Source organism: Pteronotus mesoamericanus, unplaced genomic scaffold (assembly GCF_021234165.1).
Source record: "Pteronotus mesoamericanus isolate MK-2021 breed Mesoamerican mustached bat unplaced genomic scaffold, CSHL_Meso_final scaffold_54, whole genome shotgun sequence".
Classification (NCBI taxonomy): Eukaryota; Metazoa; Chordata; class Mammalia; order Chiroptera; family Mormoopidae; genus Pteronotus; species Pteronotus mesoamericanus.
Window position 1 is genome coordinate 13,863,743 of NW_026555321.1, and position 21,502 is coordinate 13,885,244.

At 37.0% G+C, this 21,502-nt stretch overlaps 1 protein-coding gene across 2 annotated transcripts in view; it reads left to right on the forward strand.

Moving 5' to 3' along the window:
* Positions 1-21,502, forward strand: part of ZNF385D (zinc finger protein 385D) — a 746,594-nt gene that overhangs the window by 537,311 nt on the left and 187,781 nt on the right. For both annotated transcript variants that reach the window (XM_054595113.1, XM_054595114.1), the window contains one exon: positions 1,398-1,540. In XM_054595113.1, coding sequence (XP_054451088.1) covers positions 1,398-1,540 — 143 coding nt within the window. The remainder of the gene's footprint in view (positions 1-1,397; positions 1,541-21,502) is intronic.

Sequence of the window (21,502 nt, forward strand, 5' to 3'; positions counted from 1 at the left end):
AATTTGGCTCCAGCTGAGTTTATACCTGGAAGCAGGCGAGCTGATGATTTTTTGGTATGGTTAATTAAATCTGGTGCTGATGGCTTCTGTTATAGGTATTAAGTTACTCACCTTGTTAGCAGATCCCCTGGTCCAATAGGGTTGGATTCACCATTGAGGAATCCTTTTTAAAATGTTTACCTTGTGTTGAGGTAACTGATGGAGGCCAGAGGATGATCTGTGTGCCGTGGGCAGAGGTGATTGTGAGATTTGTCATGGTAATTCGTAGGGGGTTTCACTCTACTTTGTTTTGCAGACAAGATGATAGGTGAGTAAGTGGCACAGGTATGAACCTCTCTCTTCTATTCTGTCTTTCAGAATTCTTTTCTGTGAGAAAGAAAAAAAAATCCCACTGCATTTTGTTTTTCTAATGCTTCTTGGATTCTCACCAGCAGGTTTTCACAGTCTGTTGCTTGCCTCTCAGATTAGAAGAATGCTAGCATATTTTAAGTTTCCTAGGATTCAACAGCCTTTAATTAGCTGAAAATTGATGTTTTAGAATGTTATCAAAATATGGGAGTTGGAATGCTGACATGGACTTTTGTCCTTCCAGCCTTTTAGTGCAGTTGAGTTCCATGGCAAAAGTGTGTGGTCCATTGCAAACAGCTTGTTGCCTGCCTACTGTACACAAAGAAGCTGTCTGTTGGCATAATATTCCACTGCTTGCTAACTGGTGACCTTCTGAAGTCCACCTACTCATGACTGGGAGAAGGCAGGTAGTCATTGACTGCTCAAAGCTATGGGTTGCTGAATAGCTCTGGGATTGCTCTCTTTGTAGCTGGGTCTGCTGGTTTTAATCCTCCGGTTGCCCAGGCAGTAAGGTACACCCTTCTGTGTTTGTGGTCAAGTTTCCTTTTCATGCCAGGTTCTTGTCATCTTGCTGCCAGAGTTTTGGATATGATGGAAAAGAGCAGTTTTCTAAAATAATCACTCAGACTGGATACATATTCTGAGCAGAAGTTAGTGTGCGGAGAGGGATGGGGGGTGCTCTAGAAGGGTTTTCCTTTTGAAGGGAGGGATTTTGGTGGCAGATTGGCTGCTGACCCAATCCAGAGCTCAAGGCAGGAAAAGGAGGATAGATTGGGCGTATGAAATGTTCGAAATGTCAACCGTTACTTACATAACCAGATAGTTATAATCCAACGAGGAAAGAAACAGCTCAACCAGCTTCCTTTGCCTAATGGCAAATCTGCTCATTGGCCAGTTCTCAATTGAGGTCAGTATACTCCATGTCTTATTTTTTCCAGTGACCCACAAATCTGGCCTTTTGATCTCAAAAGAGACCTTGGTGTTTTTTCTGTGTGTTTTTAAAGTGTGCTGGATGTCCCTGATTGCTCCCTTTGCTCTCCTCTCTGCAGGTGGTACATGCCAGAGCCCTGCTCTCCCAGCCCTGGTCCGTCCACCAGCCCCCCCTTTGCAACCATCGCTGGATATTAAACCATTTCTTCCTTTCCCTCTTGACACTGCGGCCGCAGTCAACCTCTTCCCGAATTTTAACGCGGTAAGTCCCACTGTCAAATTTGCATATGCCAGAAAGGTAAGTACTGGAAAACCTTAAAGCCCAGAGGTGAGTCGGTCACTACCTCTATTTTGCTTTGTTTTTTTATTCCATGATTGTCTGAAAACCACGATGAAGTTGGTTGAGTGCCTGGTTATGTAAGGTCTCTGGAGCCAGGCTCCTTCAAGGGAAAATGAAAATAGATTCAATTGATTGGGTTGGTTATGAGTTTATGTTTCCCCTTTAGTGTCTTTTTGGGTAACACTAAGTTTTATTATTTTGTTGGAATATATTTAAATTGAAATTGAGTGAATTTGTTAGAACATTAGGATTCAAGTAGATGTCTAAAAACGTAAATGCGTTTGGACCCTCTATTTTGGTTTTAAAATCTGTTATTTCTTCTCTAATTTAATAAAGAAGATGCTAATAATCACAACCGTGACACATTCTATGTATAGAGCTCTTTTTGCCTCCTTAACTTAAAACAACTTAGGGTTCTGGTAGCAAGAGTTGTTCAAGTTTACCCTTAAATTACCCTGTTTTGAGAGATCTTTGTCAACAGCCTTCCAAACACAAGTTCAATTACTTTTTTGCCTCTATTTTCATTCTTAATCATGTCTTTACAAGTTGGCAGATTCCTCATATTCATCAACATCTTTTTTGTGTGAACAGTGAGCATATTCTTAGGATAGAAATAGAAAGAAGAGTTGAAAAGGTTAGAAACCAGTGAGTGACATTTTTTTTTTTAATATCATCTGATTCAGCTTTCAGCAGCTGTTATATTGCAGGTCTGAGCTTATCAGTGACAGGACCTGTCAACACGAGAAATGCAGAGGATTAAGATAGGAGGTCACTGAATGCCCAGTGATCTAAATAATACAGATGTCTTGGTGCAATTATTTTGTACCCATGATGGATTAAAAAAAAAAATCTTCTCCAAATTAGATCATTCTCTTTTAGAAGACAGTAGTGGGTCTTACATTTTTTAATAAAACTTCACTGTGGGTACTTTGGACGCGCCCGTGGGCTGGTACCCTTGTGTGCTAGTCCTTACTTATGGGCAAGGGAGAATCACAGTGACTGCTTTGCCTTTTTTTGGGAGGGGGAGAAATTTTCCCATGGGAATCTTATTTTGAAATCTATGGAGCATAAATAGAGCAGCATGAAAAGATCCTAATCCTCAGTCTTTCAGTGAAAGCAGAGAACATATTGCTCGGCATCAAATTCCTTGATTCTTAAATGGGCACAGTAAAGTCCCCTGGATTCCCTTGCTCTGAGTTTCTTGTCTACTCTTCTGCTCCATGGCTTCCTGTTACAGCCTCGCTTCCCAGTGGTGATTATCAAGGTGCTTTAGCTGGCCTCGGAGACCACGTGGCCTCCTGTCACTCATCTCAAGTCAGCTTTAGAGCAGTTGAAGGAAAATTCCTGGAAGGTTGTAAAAGGCTGGTTTTAAAACTTCTGATTTGCCCTTCAGGAAACATTAAAAGCAAAATGATTAATTTGACTGAATATTGTTTGTCATAAAACAAAGTTGAGTGATATGCTGAATTCTATTGACACTGAGCAGATCTTTTTTACCTTCTTTGCTATTGTTTGCTCCCTCCTTTTTAAAATAAAGGGAGTGGGCCTGATAATTCCTTCCTTTGGGGGTTATACCATTCAAATACTTGAGCTTTTGTGGGCAAAGGCAGCACTGTGGGGTGATCAAACTGGATATTGTAGCTAGACTGACCAGGTTCATATTCCAGAGCTGCACTTATCATTGATAAAATCTTGGGTAGGTCACATAACCTCCATGAATCTCAGTATCTTCATCTGTAAAATGGAGCTGATAATTAATCTACTTTATAGGTGTGTGATAATACTTATGCAAGTTAAGTCATTTAGTACAGAGCTTAGCATACAATAAGCACTATGTAAGTGATAGGTATCATAGTGTGTAAACCCTTAGTATTTTGAACTAAGGGTTTTGAATGTGCAAGTTCATTGGCTGACTGATTGCAAAAGTTTGAATTTACTCTTATTCTTATCTTTTCTATGATGGATTGGGACTTGTGTTGACATTTGTTCCATTTAAATGAAGAGACCCTCTGTTGCTGTACCTACAGGCTATTTCCTTCCTGTGCTTGTCAGGGTGCAGCCAGCCATGGGTTAAGCCACTCCTTGCTTCCAACTGAGGGGAATGGTTGCAAAGCCATGATTGGATGTCTTCAGACTCAGGATTAGCGCACAGAGCATCTCTCTAAGTAACAGACTGAATTCTTATGGGAATCTCAATTTGCAAATTCAGGGTGTATGCGACATAATTTTTTTATTTCTGCAAGTTGATTTTATTTCTGGTCCAAGAGTTCATTCCATCATTCCTGGAGAGAAATGCAATTTAATTCCATTTCAGGGTGTCCTAAGGTTCAGAATCTACAGGCTGTTCCTCCATCTTTTTGTAGGAGACTTCCCCTAGTCATCAGGTTTCTTATCTGCATAGGCATTCATGTGATAGTCACCGCCTGGTTATCATGCCCTTCAGGTACCCAGCTCTCAGCTTGGACACCCAAACTTTGTGAGGCTGTTGTTGGTCTGTCCTGCCTAGATGTACCATACTGTTTAACTTCTTTGCCAAGAAAATGATGACCCGCTCTGCCACCCAACAAACTTGCCCTAGCTGACCTTTTTGAAACAATGTCCATGGCAATCCGAGGCTGTCTCTCTATTATAGTCCTCCCCTGAGGATATGAATATGGAATTATCTGTTCATCTAGGTAGGGCAAAAAAGAATGGTGAGGGGAATTTTAATATGCATACATGTAAAATAAAATATGTGAACGCATAAGTGGATATCTCTGATTATATCCTGCCACAAGAGGATAAGTCATTGAGTTTGGACGTGAGTCAGGAAGAATAACAAAACATCTGTAAAAATAAGCACAGTGAGGAGGGAAAGGAAAAAGATCTGCACTTTGATGTGGATATAAAAATGGACATTTGATAAAACCATTAGGATCCCTTAGTCCACCGAAAGCCAGCTTTTAAGGAATAGCAACAGGAGCTGTTCCCTTGACATAGGGATATTGTATCGCTGGATGTGCCAGTAGCTTCCAGACCAAGACAGCATTTTCTGAATTCCTCATGTACCCCTACCCTGCTCCTCAACCTTGTAAGACATGGGAGTTCCAGTGCTCAGGACCATTCCGAGCCCAGTGGCCCCATTCTGAGTCTGTGTTTCTTGACAGGAATCAATCCTGTACGTAGATGCTGTTTAGGAAACAAATGTTAAGAAATAAGTAGGTAGATGAGGTTTAGGGAAAAATGTTAAGAAACCGTGTAAGCTTACTCCACTCAGGCAATAGTTATTTATGAAGCACCTTCTATGTGAGAGGAATAGTGATAACAACAAATTTTCTTATGACCTCTGCCACGAAATAATTTAGCTTATAAAGGATAAATTGGATAATTTAAAACCCACTTGTAAATATGGGTGCTTTTACAGAGAAAGATGTATAGAGGATGGGATGGCAGCTGGCAGACAGTAGTGGAAGACTCTGTGTGGTCATCTTAGTGAGGGTTTGGTGAGGAAAATAGAAATGATTTTAGGCATGTGAGCAAAAGAGGGCTTCATATAAGGACTTAGGTACTTACAAAACCGTTGAGGTGCTGGGTGAACCAAGGTCAGAGAAGGCTGTTCCTAGCCCTGTTTTTCTGCTTGCCTTCATGGAGTCAGAAAGTTGCAGAAATACTGGCTACCCAGAAATCCCAGTTACTTTCATCCACATCCCGTGAAATGTCTCTCCTTAGAGGAATCTAACCTGGGCACTGCTGGAAGAGACGGGTGGGCACGCAAACCCCAGGCTTCTAGTCCTTGTGACGGAAGGGAGAACCCAGAAGACGGGTGCAGTACTGAGTTCCCGACAGGAGACCTTACGTGACGGCAGAGTGCAAAGGGCTGCGTGGAATAAGAAAAACCTGAACATCACTGTAATCATGGGCAAGAGGCGAAATCCATTGGCATTCCAGGGCCCTTTCCCATAAAATGAGAATGATTAGATAGTTCTTAGGCTTGCTATCTGAGGGGTGGCTGAGTTTTGAAATGCTGGAGACTGAAGCTGAGAATGGGCTTCAATAAGAAAGACCTTGGGGTATTTAGAATGGCAGCTAATCGTTAAAAAGTGGCTGTACTCCTGGACAGTTTTTCCCCAGGACCTCACAGTATCCCTTTTGTTTTTATTTCTGTAACATCTTGTCTTCATAGTCTTATCAGTAGTTATGACAATAATGAATTTTCAAAATGTTGCTGGAAGATGCAACTTTTGGGGCATGTGTTCTTGGGGACTGATAGTGAACCTGCTTTCTCCTTTCCTTTCCCATGGCTGTATTTCCTGTTCATATCAAAATTCAAGGACTAAACTGCCCAAATGCACCTGCATGTATCTGATAGTCAGTAAATACTGAGTCCTCCCTTCCAGGAGGTGCACAAGGATGAGTAAGGAGGTTGAACACAGAGGCAGAAAGGTGGGCAAATCCGTGAGAGTGGCTCTTGTGCATTCATAACGTGTTGGCTAATATTCTGTAAAATTAAAAGTGTGAATGAGCATAGAATTTTGACTCTGTGCTGCTTCTGTTGTGTAATGATATTTCATTATGGGAGAGGGAGCAAAGGAGGGAAGGGGAAAGAAAAAGGTTGAGAGAGAAAGAAATCAAATCCTAGCATGTGACTCTACTCTGGCTCTTCCTATTTTTCAAAAACACCAATTTCCCTAAAAACTAGAGTGTGGTGTTAGTTTGGGTTCAAAACCTTTAACAGTTGGGGGGCAGGAAAGTAAAGTTTATGTGAGCTATGGAAGTGATTCTCATACTCTATGGTGCATATGAATCACCAGGGAAATTATGTTGAAATGTGCATTCAGATTATGAAGTTCAGGGGTGGGGCCTGAGGTTTTGAACACATGTAAGTGGAGAGAGAGAAAGCCAGGAGAATGATTCAGTACCTTGGACTCCGTTGAAAGGGTAGCACTAATAAATGAAATGGAGAATATGAGGAAGGAGAGATAATTAATCTCATACCTCATGATTCACTCATTGGGCATTTATTAAACACTGACTACATGCCTGACACTATGGTAGACACTAGAAATACAAAATCAACAAGGAGAAGGAGAAGGAGGGAGATGGGAAGGAGCAGAAGGAAGAGGGGGTAGAGGAGAGAAATCGTTCTTGTCTCTATGGCATTGACATAGTTGACTATTCACTGCTTAAAACTCTTGTGTCTGCCACTAGTAAAACATCTAGATGTCAAAACACTACATTAGACAATAAGATCTGGACAAGCAGGAACCCTATCTATATAGTTTGCTTCATTTATTGAAAAATGGGGTGGAGTATGTAAATCATTTCATAAAGAACTTTGTAATTAAATGCTTAAATTTATTCCTTTGAAAATAAGTGCTACATAAATTTAAGAGAAGGAAAGTTCCCTTGGAGGTTGCCAAGGGAGCCTGTATGGTAAAGATTAAGGTTAATTTGGGAGCTGATATCATATTTATCTTATTTGTTAGGTAACTGTAGTATAGGGACTGATACTTCTCAAAAGCTCAATACAAATTTATTCAATGAATGAGTGGAGGTTAGATGGATCCATGGATACATATACAGGTAGATTGACAGATGACAGATAGGTAGATACATAGGCAAAATGCATGACAGATAATTAATAGAAGAGAAATAGCCATGACACTTATACCATAAGAAACATAATTGGTGGAACTATCTTAGTAAAAGTCTAAGTACTCACCTGTTTTATATATTAGATTATTTACATCTAACCAACATTATTAATTTAAGCAATTATTAGAAAACATAAGCATAGCATCAAGTCTTTCCCTTAATTCGCATCTATAATTTTATATTGGCTCATGTGTCTCTTTCCTCTCATTGTATAAAAGAACAATGATGTAAAAATCCTAATGGGCTGCCTACAGAATATACTCTAAAATCTGTTCTTTGTAATATTTATTTCATGTGAGTCCAGAAGATTTGTCACTGGAAAATATTGGTGAGGCACTTTAGGACTCTAAAAGAAGAACATTAAATACGCATATGCCTAACATATAGAGATTATTCTACAACTGTAATTTATTTAAAATATAGGTAAGTGCTAAAAATATAGATCCCCGAATAGGAAATTTTAAATTCAAGTTTTTTTTTATCCTTGGAGATCTATCCTTGAGGATCTTCATTTTCTCCTTTAAAATGGAAATATGATAAAATTTATTGTCACACTTTGCCTCCTTTGCTTTCAAAAATTGTTGTTGACATTGTTCTTCTCTGTGGCACTATATTTTGTGACCTGCTCCAGGTATGGAGATTTCTTCCCACTTCAGCCAGTGATGGCATTATTGAAACAGTTGTTTAAGCACACTTTCATTTCTTTGTTTCAAAAGATACTAAATTCAGTTTACACATTACTAACTTTTCTAAGTTTTTACCGTTGCTGCTGTCACTAAAATAAGTAGGCAGCTAGGCTGAAATTTTGGGTTAAAAAATAAGCCTGTCTTTCTTAGTCACAACTGTTAGAGAGTGTGGAAATTTTTCAGGTAAAAAAAATGCCGTAGTAAATATATTATTGATTGCTAAGGTCTTTGTCCTTTGAAGGCAGATGTAGCAGATTGCTAGCTAGTTCTGTGCATTGAGTGTATCGTATTTGTAGAGTAAAAGCCTCTTCAGAAACACCTGCTTATGAAGTCTTCTTTCATTATATGTTTTCACACTGAAACAAATATGTAAGTGTGTTAGCTGAGCCCTGCAGCTGCCTATGAAACCCAAAGTTTATAGAAGTGATGGCTACTCATAATGACCTCCAAAACACAAGGTGACCTAAATAGAGAATATCTAGGTTTGAAAAGAAAAGGTTAACCAAATGCTTGATACGTGAATATTATTCTCTTTTGATGCTTGTTTGCTCTGACCACAGTTTCTTATGATTCAGATGTGAAAAGAACAAAAAAAAGTTTCCTTTTCTGCTTTTCCCCTGCCACTCAGTTGTCCTCTCTTAAATGACAATCGAAGAAGTAAATCACATTTGTACCTATCCTTGCAGATATATTTTGATGTATGAATATCTTCTTCTCACAAAGATTGAGGCATAATACACTATATATATATATATATATATATATATATATATATTTATTTTTTAAGTTTAATTTTAATTTATTTTTTCAAATACATTTGTCTCTGCCTACCCCCCACCACTTTCCCTTGCCTCCTCCCTCCTTCCCTCCCTCAGCTCTTCCCCTTTGGTTTTGTCCATATATTTATTTTTTAAAATCACTCAATCTAATCATAATGAGCTGACGCTTTGTTCTTGAAAAGAATATATTTTACCTGTTTCCTAGTTTGACCTTCTTACTAACTGTGATACTGGTCAAATAAAAGGACTTGAATAAGAGAATATCTAAACTCTAGCTCATTTTATGATCCAGCAGGTTTTTGAGATCACTGCTAATACTTACATGTGGACATTTTTAGAAGTGAAAGGAGCTTTTTAGGGTTAATTTGTGTCTATTTCAATGCAATTATTTTACTCATAAGCCTAGAATGATCTAGAGATTTCCAGGTTCATGTCTAATAAGTGCAGACGTGTGAGAAAACTGACTCCTGACTTCAGTTTCTCATAAAAATGCTAATCATTGAACCATAGTGTTATGGGTTCAATTGTGTCTCTCCAAAATTAATAACCCACAGTGCCTTAGAATGTGACCTTATTTAGAAATAGGGTCATTGAAAGTGTAATTAGTTAAGATGAGATCATTAGAGTGAGTCCTAATCCATTATTAATGGTATACTTAGGAAAGGGGAAATTGAGACACAGAGACACATACAGGGGAGATGATGGGAAGAGACTCAGGAAGAACATCATCTATAAGCCAGGGAGAGAGGTCTGGAACAGCTTCTTCCTTACAGCTGTCAGAAGGAACCACCCCTGCTGACACTTTGTCTTTGGACTTCTAGCCTGTAGAACTCTGAGGAAATAAATTTCTGTTGCTTAAGCTGCACAGTTTGTAGTACTATGTTATGGCCGCCATAACAAGACGGGAGTCTTAGAACCTTCTTATCCACCTACCAATGCTTGCCAGACTCTACACTGTTTTTGACATCTTGCATTCCAGCTTTAACTTATCTTCAGTGATGATAATAAGCCATTCTGGGAGAAGAAAGATTCTTCACCCTGTGCTGCCTACACTAGAAAGAAGTTCTTTATTTGGGAGCCATTGCAAGTTCCTTGTAACCACTATACACCAAAGAAGATGACAATACACTATACATTGCTTTTTTATTTAAAAAATTTATTGATCACAAAATAAGTGACATGGGGTATTAAGGAAGGCAATTTTACACTCACTGTTTCTAAAATCTAATTTTATAAGATCCTTGAATGTTATAGGTATTATCTCAGTGGCATGGGTAAGGAAACCTTACTTAAAGTGAGACATAAAGTAATTTGTCCCAAATCACACAAATAGTAAATCACTGAATCATGACTACATTTAGATTCAGTGATCCAAGTCCAATGAAATTTCATCTAAACATAAGTAGCAGATCTGCCTGCACACAGTTGTACTTTACTTAATCAGCTGTCACAACCTTTGTACATTGCAATAGCTAATTAACTAAAGAATCTGTAATTCCTTAGAAGACTTAAGTCCAGGAAAGTAAGCCCTTTGTTGAATAATATTCTGGCTATGATTAGACTGCTATGAAAAGGAACATCTAGAGCATCAGTGGACTGTAGATTGTGTCACTTTCAGAAACATTTGTGTTGTATATGGACAATCATTGTTAAGGGGAGTAAATAACTTTAGGTGGTAGTAAATGAAAAAATCCATTTCTATCCCAGGAAGAGCTTAGGCTTCTTAAGACTCAGGACACATTTGTACACATAAGATAAAAAAAAAATACTAAACTTCAAATCTAAAAGCTTTGAGTTCTATGTTTAATACTTTATCAATAGCAAAACCCTGAGTCCACATTCCCTTTTTTGTTAAACTAGGAATAATCAAATTGACCACACAGAAGTGTCTAAAGGTGTTTAAAGATTCAAAGTACTACAGAAATAGTAGGCATTAAGGACGTCTATTGAATCAGTGTGTCTGGTGTCGGGACCCAAATGAGCATGTTTTCACAACCTCCCCAAGGTGATTTCTTTGCCTCTTAAATGTTGATTCCCCTGTTGCCAAAGGTGGTGGGAAAATCTATTTCCATAGCTAAGTGCAGATGAAAGAACAACCTTCTCAAATTATTTTTTTTTTTTGAAGAAAGGTGCTTTTCTACTCTCCTCCCTCAATACAAATGTAAGGAACAATGTTAATGCTATTTCTCATTTCTCTTGGTCGAAGGAATGAGAACTTTTTGCCAGCAAGACTATTTTGTTTCATGACTCAGTGCTTCTCAAAATGTGGTTCCTAGAGCCATATTTGTCCAAGAACTGTTTACGGGTCTACAGTGAGATAAAGACAGAAATGGAGAGGGAGCAGCATTTAGGAATTTTTGTAGCAGCGTAAGAGAGCAATTTTACATCTGTTGAAGCTAATAAAGAATTGTGGCTTATATGGCTTTTTCATTCTATTTTTCCTAGTAATTCATTTTTATTATATTTTATAAAAGCACTGATCTATGATTGATGGCAGGGAGGGCTGGTCCTTCAGCAAAGATTGCTGAGAAGCACTGTGCTGCTATTGTTAATAGTTCCACCTATACTTAGAAAGTGAAGGAGACTTTGAAGCAGTAATTCAGGTAATTCTCACAATGTATGGTTGAGAAAGCTGCAAATACAATTTGATTCAGATTACTTTAACTCTATCCAATTTCCCTTATCCTGGTGAGGTGTGGCAATGGCAAATGGCCACCTCTGAAACTCATAAATCAAGACAGTAGTAGAATCCAAAGTAAGATAATTTGCGTTTTGCCTTTCTCTGAAGCATAACTCCTTATGCTAAATTTTGTCTTGAGTTTGGACACATAATAAAGTAGTAAAGTTAGTAGTTAATTCTTGAGCTTATTTTCTTGAATGTTGTTAAATGGAATTGACTTCAGAGACCTTGCTGAGGAATTTTAAGAAATGAAAAAAAATTTGGAAATTTTAAGTGGCTGTATATAGGGGTAAGAAACATTATTATTTTTTTATTTCTAATCCAAATTATTTTTAAAGATAGAAACTAGAACAAATAATAGTTTAATAGCACAATAGTTTGGGAATGTTTTTTAAAGAGTTTATTAAAAGAAATCGCATAAGAAAGTAATCAATTTTACCAAAACATCCCTATGCTTTTTAGAACATCTGTGCATACCGACTGTTTTGGTGCTTATTTGATTTTTGTCATCTACTACATTGAGATGCAACTGACTCTCTTTTCCTAAGAACTTGTAGTAGGAAGGAGAAACAAGAGATTACCAGAACTTTCTAGCACTTTCTACATATGTAGAATATATATGCCCCACCTTTCCTCCAGATAATCCTCCTTAGTTTTTAAATTTTTTTCAATGTCAGTTGACTTTCAATGTTATATTAGTTTCAACTATATCAGCTTAATTTTTAAGTAAAAATAGTTCAGAAAATACTAATTTAATTTTCAGAGTCAACTTAATTAGCTCTTAAACTATAAGGTCTTATGGGCTTACTCAGTTTTGAGATCCTGGTCCTGGTTTGGAATAAGGCAGAAAGTAAAGTAGAATGATTTTGAGCTTAAAGTTTATTTTTAATTCTACTTACCTAAAATTGTAGTAAAAATTTAGGATTTTGAAGAAGGAATAAATATATATACACACACACACACAAGTTGTTAATATTTAGTGTTTTAATCTAGCTACCTGATCAGTTCATGGTGATTGATAGTAAGTCTATATACTTTATGAATTAAAAAAAGTTTCAAATTTTTAAAGTTGCAAACATCTTCAGCAAAATATTTAATTGCAACATGTAGTACCTGTAATATGTTATTAGTTAAGGACCTGGCTGATATTAATACTTAGATGTGCCAGCTTCAGTTACTAGTTTGCATTTTCTGATTAACATGCCCTGCACCCGGAGAATTCTATGACACACATGATTTAACTTGCTCAAAGGCCTTCTCGGAGAACTATTTTAGATTAATATCCAGGTAGAAAGGTTAATGTATTGATTCGTGTAACCTGCTATTTAGTTGAGATTGCAAAATCAATCAGAAAATGTGTTGACCAAGCTTGGCAAGATACTCCCAAAATCCAATTCAAATTTACTTCTTAAAAGCATTCTCATTTAAACACTTGCACATTCAGTGAAAGTCAAAGAGGTTAGAAAAATTTCTGGTTTTTATTATTAATATCAATTATAATGGAATTTGATTGAGGTGGTGTTCTAGCTTACTTCGAGTTTCATAGTACAGGAAGGATGATGATGTAGAATTTGGGGCAAACTAGTATCATCATTCAAACACCGCATTTAAATCATTTCTCAGAAGTGGTCAACATTATTTACACTTCCCTTAAAACAAGCTGGTCCAGCCAGCAAATTTAAATTGTCAAGTTGATGCTTAATTTTTTGTTTGAATGGTCTGTATTTTTAAAGGAATTGCTGTGGTTTTTAGTTAACTACCAGGTTTGAGTATTAGGGAGGTTTTCATTTTGGAAGCAAGGATCATTGAGCCCAGGATACATATCTATCATTGAATCCCTGAAGGAGGTTAAACAGCCCAATTTGTTTCAAGTTGGTTGACCAGACTTGTCTATACATTCAGCTTGCTATATAAATACCATTTATAAATAGTTTTAGTAATAGCTAAAACCTTTCCCTACCACCAAAAGAAAAACAAAAGAAAAAAAAGACTTCCATGTTTACTAACCCAAAGAAAATCATAGAACCGTTTCTTCAACACAACAGAATTTAGTGATCATAGATATACTATGGGATATATCTGATGAATATACTCTACTTTAGCTGAATGTACATAATGAAAATATGAGCGAGAACATAAATGAGATAATATCTTATAGGCCTTAGCCCCAGAATGTTCCTTACTTTTTTCTTTAAAAAATTACAATTGTTAAGATAATTGTAAGACCCTGAAAAACATATTTCTGGCAAAAATAAAAATGGAAAAGCTAATATACTCCTTGAAAAGGAAAACAAGTCACATCAACAACCTTCCAATAGGGTGACTAAGTTTTTAAGTGTTGCATGTGACTTTCACTCTATTCAAAGACAAATGCTCTCTTCCAAGAAGCTGTAAGTCCAGAACGAGGAGGAAAAACTCAATGCCTTGTGTTTACAGTAGCTGATTTCCAATTTTATTGAAAAGTTTTGGGAATCTGTGGGGGGAGAATATGTGGAATTGGAGAGCCCAGGTTCCTCTCAGATTTCCTTTCAAAGTATGACACATTGTATATGTTATCCTTATCAGATGCCTCTGAGTTGTTTGGAGGAATTTTTAAAAATTGATGTTTTAAAGACTTTTATGGCTGATAAAGAAACATAAGCCACTTCTTTCTCATCTATATATTGGGCTGCCTGTTTTTAACTGGTTAAGAAGGGCCTTAACTGTAGTGGCCAGGAGGGGATGTTAGCTTTACCCTTAATAGATCCAAGCCGACCTTTAATATCCTCAAGAAAAAGATTTGCACCAGGAGCAAAGAAAAAGTTATAAATCAGCTATTGTAAACACAAGGCATTGATTTTTTTTTTCCTTCTCATTCCAAGTTGAGTTTTGGTTCCTGAAATTAGTCCTGGGATTTAAAGTTGACAAATCCTAAAACTTGTTTATATTTATATACAATTTCATAGGTTTTTGGAGATACTGATTGTGTAAGTAATTCCTCCTCATAGTCTGCTTTTATTTTCCATCATCTTTCCCACACTTTCAGATCTGGAATACTTGCATTCCAGGACGCTTCTCTTATCACATCTATGAATCTTCTTGCCAACTTCAGTGTTCGACTATGGATATGGTAATTAGCTCTGTGCTTGCTATCTGATTCCATATTTAGTACATTGACCTGCATTGATTGCTATAGATGTATTCGTTAGTGGGAACTGACATTGGCATCTTGCATTTTGAGTAGGTGACATGGAAGATGAAGTGGCTCTAGATTCCTCTCCTGTCCTCAGCATATTTGTATATTTTCTTCTTTTTCTTATTTTTTTAAAGAATGACAAGCAAAAATCTTATGAATGTGAAGTACTCTCAAAAAACGCATGTTAATAGAAACCTATATCTTCTTTATACTTTTTTACAAAAATTGTCATTCTATGGGGCATTGATGTTAAGAAAAGACCTGATTTACAGAATTCTGCTATTAAAACCATTATTGTATGTTTCATAATTGTGAGCTTTGCTTTCATAAATTTTGGCTCTTGACAATGTGAGTATTAAGTAGAAGTTACCTTTGGAAATAAAAGAAACATTTATAATGTACATAAATGTAATTATCAGCTTGATTTCTAGCAGGCAATATTGAATCACAAATTATATGAACTCATAGAAAATGAGTATAAACTGAAAACTTTGACAATTGCTGTTTATTTCGTTGAACTGATAGGTGTTTAAGACATAGTGTTCCATCATTAATTTCTATTTTAAAATGTAAAATATTGACATTATGGCCATCCAAATGGGCATTATTTGTTGAAATTAACATATTTCATGGGACCCTTCAAGAGCATGGTCACTTCCTACTTCTCTCCAACCTTTTACTCATTAATTAATTCAATAATTACTCTGTTACTGTCAAAGTTCTAGTCATGGGAGATACAGTGGTGACCAAGATCCAGTCCTTTCCTTCAAGGAACTTAGAGTCTTGATCCAGGAAATTTTAACAAATTTTATTTTAATTCATGAATCAATAAGCGTTTATTTATTCTGTGACTAATATTACTCCACACCATACTAGACATTCTCAGAGTTGCAAATAACAGAGAGTTCATAAATATTTGTGGGATATTGTTAGAATAAATGAAGAATAAAGCTTATAAGTTACCTTGGAGGCAGGCACAAGATATCAACACATTTTAAATAATTTTAGTAGGAAATGCAATACTACTAATTTGGCAGATTGATTCCCTTTAATGAATTGGCTCTTATTTGAACAAAGTCAAAGAATTGGAAAAAATAAATCTATCCTATTCCATAATTTTTTAGCTAATTTGCATTTCTGATAAAAGAACTATATCCAGTTTTGCATTCAATATAATTGAATTAACTGTGTTTTTTTGAGCTATTTAAAATGTTCAATAAAACAGACTGGAGCTTTAAATACTTTCTGATGCTGAAGAGTTTCTTGGCCAAGGTTTCTTCTTATATAAATGGAAACTCTCCTGAACTGAATTTCTTTCATTATATTCTCAGAAAGGACATTTTTTTGTTACTTTTAGTAAGACAGCTTTTTGATGTGGTTGGACAGCACTTTCTGGACAAATTTGGCAAATCTCCATGATATCAGACAAATAAGTAGTTTCTAGGGACATGAATCCATGACCACTGCTTTCATAATTAGGCAAGAGTACAGCATGTCCATGTTATCCTACAAACTTCAGGACAAAACAGCATCTGGTGACATACAAATAGACTCTTTTTCTTCTAGAACATTCTTATTATTTACCTTTTAGCCTTGGATTACCCACAGGAAAGTAGTATATTTGCACATATTTTTAAGCTATAAAGACATAATGCAATCTATGTTATTATTTATATTATTGTTATAGTATAGAGCAATGCTCTGAAACATCACTATGCAATTAAATCAGAACATGCACTTAATAAAGCCACAGATAAACTGATATTGCCCGTCCATGGACCACACACTGAGGATCCAGTCTGTAGAGCTTAAGATGATGAGTTTTGTAATCAGAAACTAAGGTTTAAAGTCTAGATTTACTGCTTATTACATATATAATTTTGGGGAAGTTACTTGGCATCCCTATAGCTCAGTTTTCTCATCTGCAAAATGGAAGTAACACTATGAATTGACTCATGAGTTATTTGTGGATTAAATGTGATAATCACATGTATCTTATTTCCTGGAACACAACTAACCTCAAGAATATGGTACAGACTGTGTATAGTTGTGAGAATGTTGAAGATGCTTGAATTTTACTATTTCTTGGTAGACCAGTTATGGGCTATACCATTCAAATAATCATAAGAGGTGTGTAAGAATCACGGATTTTTATTGGCAGTTGCTCCCTTTGATGTTATGGATGTTTATAGAAAACTGAACCTACAAACAAGATTTTGATTTCCTACTTTTTCTTTCCATCTTGATTTGTGTAAAAAGCAATTTGCATAGCTGATCTGCAAGAAATAACTGCCTACAGGTCCAAGTAACTGTAGACTGCCCATGTCTCTGGAATCTCACAGTCCTTCAGCATGCGAAATATCTTCATAAAGTACATTAAATGAAGTGGTCTTCAGATTTGTCAAGTCTTAATGAGAAAAATCACTTTAAAATACATTTTAATAAAGCATCTTAAGTAACATTTTAATCAGTTGACGTTTACACTGTGTTTCTTAATAGCGTTTATATGAAAAAGATCAATGATTATTTCACTCTGCTAAGCCTATGAAATTGGTAAAGGATAACATATAATATCGTGGCATATAAAAGCTACAGTTAAATGTACCCAGTTGTTAACCTGTTTTTTAAAGCTACATTAAAAATTAAAAGTGATGTACTTTAAGAAATTATTTGACTAAGCTAGTCAGGAATAGAAAGGGAGAAGCAAATTTTACCTCTACAATGAATTCTGTGGGTGGAAGAAACAGACTTACAGATAATGAAAATGGAACAAAATCATTTTTGGAGGAATCGAGCTGTGTTACTGGGTATTATTTAATTAGCTGTATTACCTGATATTCTCCAGGATTTAAAGCATTGTTGAAAAATAAGCATGGTTGTATTTGTGGTGGTAAGTAAATGGAAGAATGAAGGGAAAGAGCGAGGAGAGGGAGCAAGGAAGGATTTATCCATCATTGCCATTCTAGAATATTCTGCCAAAGAAATGCAGATCTGGAGATGATTTACAGCAAGATAGTAAGGAAAATCTCATATTGAGGTTTTGTGATGTTTCTATTACATGTTATTTAGGCAGTCCCTTTCAAAGATTAGTACTTAGGAAATAACTGTGATTTACTTAACAGCTACATCAGAATTTGACTAACAAGAATTATTCTGGACATTTATGTTATCTGCAACTATAATATTGAAAATCTTACATCTGTCTATACCTGCTGTTTCCTTTGAGTACTCTGTTTTGCTTAGAAATGAGAAACTACTTATGTCACTAAGAAATTGATTACCAATAAAAAGATCACTGATAGCATAGTATAAATGACAGATTGCAGAATCACTTTGGACTGGCTCTCAATTCTCTCTGGCCTTGATTTCAGCAAGCCATAGAATCAGACAAAGTGTGGCTGGGTCATGCTACCATTAAGACAACAATCAGTACTCTCAATTGCTTTCTATTTGTGACCCACCATGCTGAAGCTGCTGGCTCTGAATGCTGGCTGAAAACATTCCCAGATAATATGAGGAAGGAAAGTAAATGGAGTAGCCTTCCCTCTGATGGTATAAAAAGAAAGAAAAGTTCATTTCAAGGTTACTTTCTTTCTTTGTAACCACCTCTGAAATGAGTAGTGACTACAGAGTTGTCAAAAGTTGGATTTTTCTCTAGGTTTGACATATTTCCAAAATTCGCTATCTGCTATTTTCCATGGCGGTGATTAACACACAGTAGATGCTCACTTAATGGTGGTTGAATGAATTAGTCTCAGTTACCGCTGAAAATAGTCTGTGGCTGGTATGTCTTCTTTCAAATTTGTAGCTTCCTTTGAAGATAAGGATCTGGGTTCAAATCCAAGCATCGCCACTCAGTGGGTTCCCCTCTTGGTCCATCTGCTTCACCTGCCTGAGCGACCAACTCCTCATCTATAAAATAAGGAGAACGATGTGGAACACTGAGCAGGCGAAATCCCCAATCTAAAAACTTTATAGTATAAGCAAGTCCTGGATTAGTAAGTGCTCAACAAATGGCATTTTCTCCCTCTCTTTATTTTCTTAAACATAACCAAATCCACGATTGCATTTACTTCTGCAGCGTACTTCCCCGCCCCCTAAATTATATACCGCTCTTTCTCAAATTTTGAAAAGAAAAACTATCTGTAAAAGTTTTCCTGAATTTCCCCTTCATAAGAAAAGTAATTTGGCCCTGTGGCCTTTGGCAGCCACTCTCCTTTCAGGTCTCAGTCCCTATAAATTAGGGTGAGAGTTCTCTGAGTTTTGCAAGGTGCTCTTTTAAACTCACTTCTTGGTTTTGGCTGCCCTTTCAGGTCAAAGACAAATCTGAGACCTGCCTATGTTGAAGTGTAAATCAAATGCAAAAACGAAAATCTTTCCTGGTGAGACATTTGCTAGGTTTTTTATTAATGTACAATTTGTCTCTGTATCCAATACTGAGCATGGACCTAGAAAAGCTAAATTTAAAACAAGACTCAGCAGCTGTGACTGGGTAATGAGGAAGGAAAAACCCAGCTAGTTCAAACAAAGTCCCTTCACCATTGTTCAGTTGTCTTCTTTTCCATCTATTCTCCCCTTCATGCCTTAAACTTAGCTGAGATTGAGGGTCGATGGCGGCCGGGGAGTAGGTAGGTTCTACAAGGAACTTCAGCTTTTCTAGAAATTCTTAGGTTCCACTCACTTCTATAGCAGTGGTACCAACTGCTAATTTAATAGCTCATTTAATAGCTCTATTTTTCTCCATTCCCAGCCTAGCTTTAAATACCCATTTTGGCCTGCCGCTCGATTCTGAGGCTTACTATTTATTTTCTAAGCCCTGCTCTCACTCTCAGGAATAATATCCCTGAGGTTCATTTGTTTATGTATATGTTCTTCACCTGTCAGTTCCAACTGTAGTTAAGATCCTCACTATGAGGAAGGTTAGAGACAAAAGGGTGAGGAGGTTAGCTTTCCTCGAGTCTGCAAATCTGGAGGTTGCAGGGGTTTCAACTAGCCTTCTACCTTCCCGGTGGCTTCATTTGCACCCGAGTCCCAGCTGCTAGTGAGATCTCACCAGCTTGCAGCATCTCCTCCTCAACAACTGTTTATTTTATCGGCCACTCTAACAACCTTGGCCGCCATTGGATTTGGACAACTGTTCACTGACTGTGAATTTGAGAGCACAGCTGTCATCAGTTCCGGTGCTGCCAGTGTAGGCAACAACCTGGTGTCCCTTGCAACTGGGAATTCACAAAACTTTCTCGGGAACCATTGTATCAGAGGCACGCTGAGTTTTCTGGCTTGGAAGACTTCAAGGTCTCTTGGCTGTAATTGGCTGCTTATCCTCCAGGGTAGCTTTGTCGTTTCTAGGCACTGAGGTTTTGCCTCATCTCAGATAGGTACTTTTATTGTGTGTGTTTGTAACAAGATGTGTTTAGAGAGTAATAATCAGAAAAGCTACCATTTTTAAGTGCTATCTATAAATTAGGCCTAAAAACGGGGCACTGCACCAGTCATTTCATGTAAAGGTGGTGATAAGAACATGATTTTATCTTAACAAGGTGCTGCTGTCACTTTCACACTATAGCTTGGCCTGTTTCATCTCAGGGAAATGTGATTTATGTGTGATGAGGTATAAAATTCAATCCTTAAGGCTATGTGTGCAGAAAACTTTACTTTTTTCCCCTCTAACACTGAACTTAGTATCTATTTTGAATTTCCATTTCATTCTATGTGTGGTGGGAATACTATTTTAGTTAATTCAGAGACTTTCTCTTTTCTGGATTATATTTACATTCTGGATGCTTTAAAAATGTCAGAGGGCAGGCAATGTCTGGCCTTTTTTGGCTGTGTTGGCAAGAAATGACAAGCACTCTGATCTATTCTGTATGATTCTTGCTTGTCCAGCCACATAAATTGCTGCTGTTGCTCTTTGTTCTAAACCAGCATTATCCAACTGAACTTGTGATGTTGGAGATGCTCTCTATCTGCTCTCATTGGGTAGCCACTAGCCACATGTGGCTATTGAGCACTTGAAATGTGGCTAATGCAACTGAGTGCCTGAACATTTACATTTAATTTGTTTATACTTAAAGAACCATCCACGGCTAGTGTCTATTGTATTGGACAACGCAACTCTAAACCATAGGGTCTCTGAACATCACTTCACTTCTAGCCATTTCCACACATTGTGAAGGGTTTTAAGACAAATTTAGTCATTTCTCCATGACACCCTAGATTCTTGGAAAATTGGAGGGGCTCTTTAAGGCCATAACAGGTTCACTGCTGTTCTGGTGTGCTTGAGAAGTCATTCTGCTCAATTTGACAGCCCTGGAGCATACTGGAATTTTGTGAGACTGACTCAGTCATTTATGTAGATCTTCTCTGCCCCCCGTGCAGACATATATTTTGCTTCTGAATTATGGTGGGCACAAGGACTCTATGGGCTCTTGCTGTGTCACTGGACCTTCTTGGTATTGGGGGGTTTCAAGTGGATGAAAAAGCTGAAACAGGTCTCTTTTTCTTCTTGGTAGTACTCAGCCTGACTTTTATTATTTACCAACCAACTCTAAGTTTTTGTCTTCCCTGACTCTGCTGCCTTCCCCACCACAGAGAATGATATTATCTTTTGAAGGGAGAAAAATAGCTCTTAATGAGCATGCATTTTTCTCAATCTGTCTTTTTATGGTGGAAACTCTATACACTGTGGCCTTTAAGCTTTTGCTTTTAAACTCAAAAGCCCAGCTCTTAGAGTTCAAAAACATTGGCTTTTGAAAATCAAATGCATTTTCTCTGCTTTGTCTTCTTTTACTGTGCTAAAATATACGTAATATGAAATTTACCATTTCAACCATTTCTAAGTGTATACAGTTCACTGCCGTTAAGTATATTCACATGGTTGTGCAACCATCACCGCCATCCAGTTCCAGAACTTTTTGATTTTGCAAATCT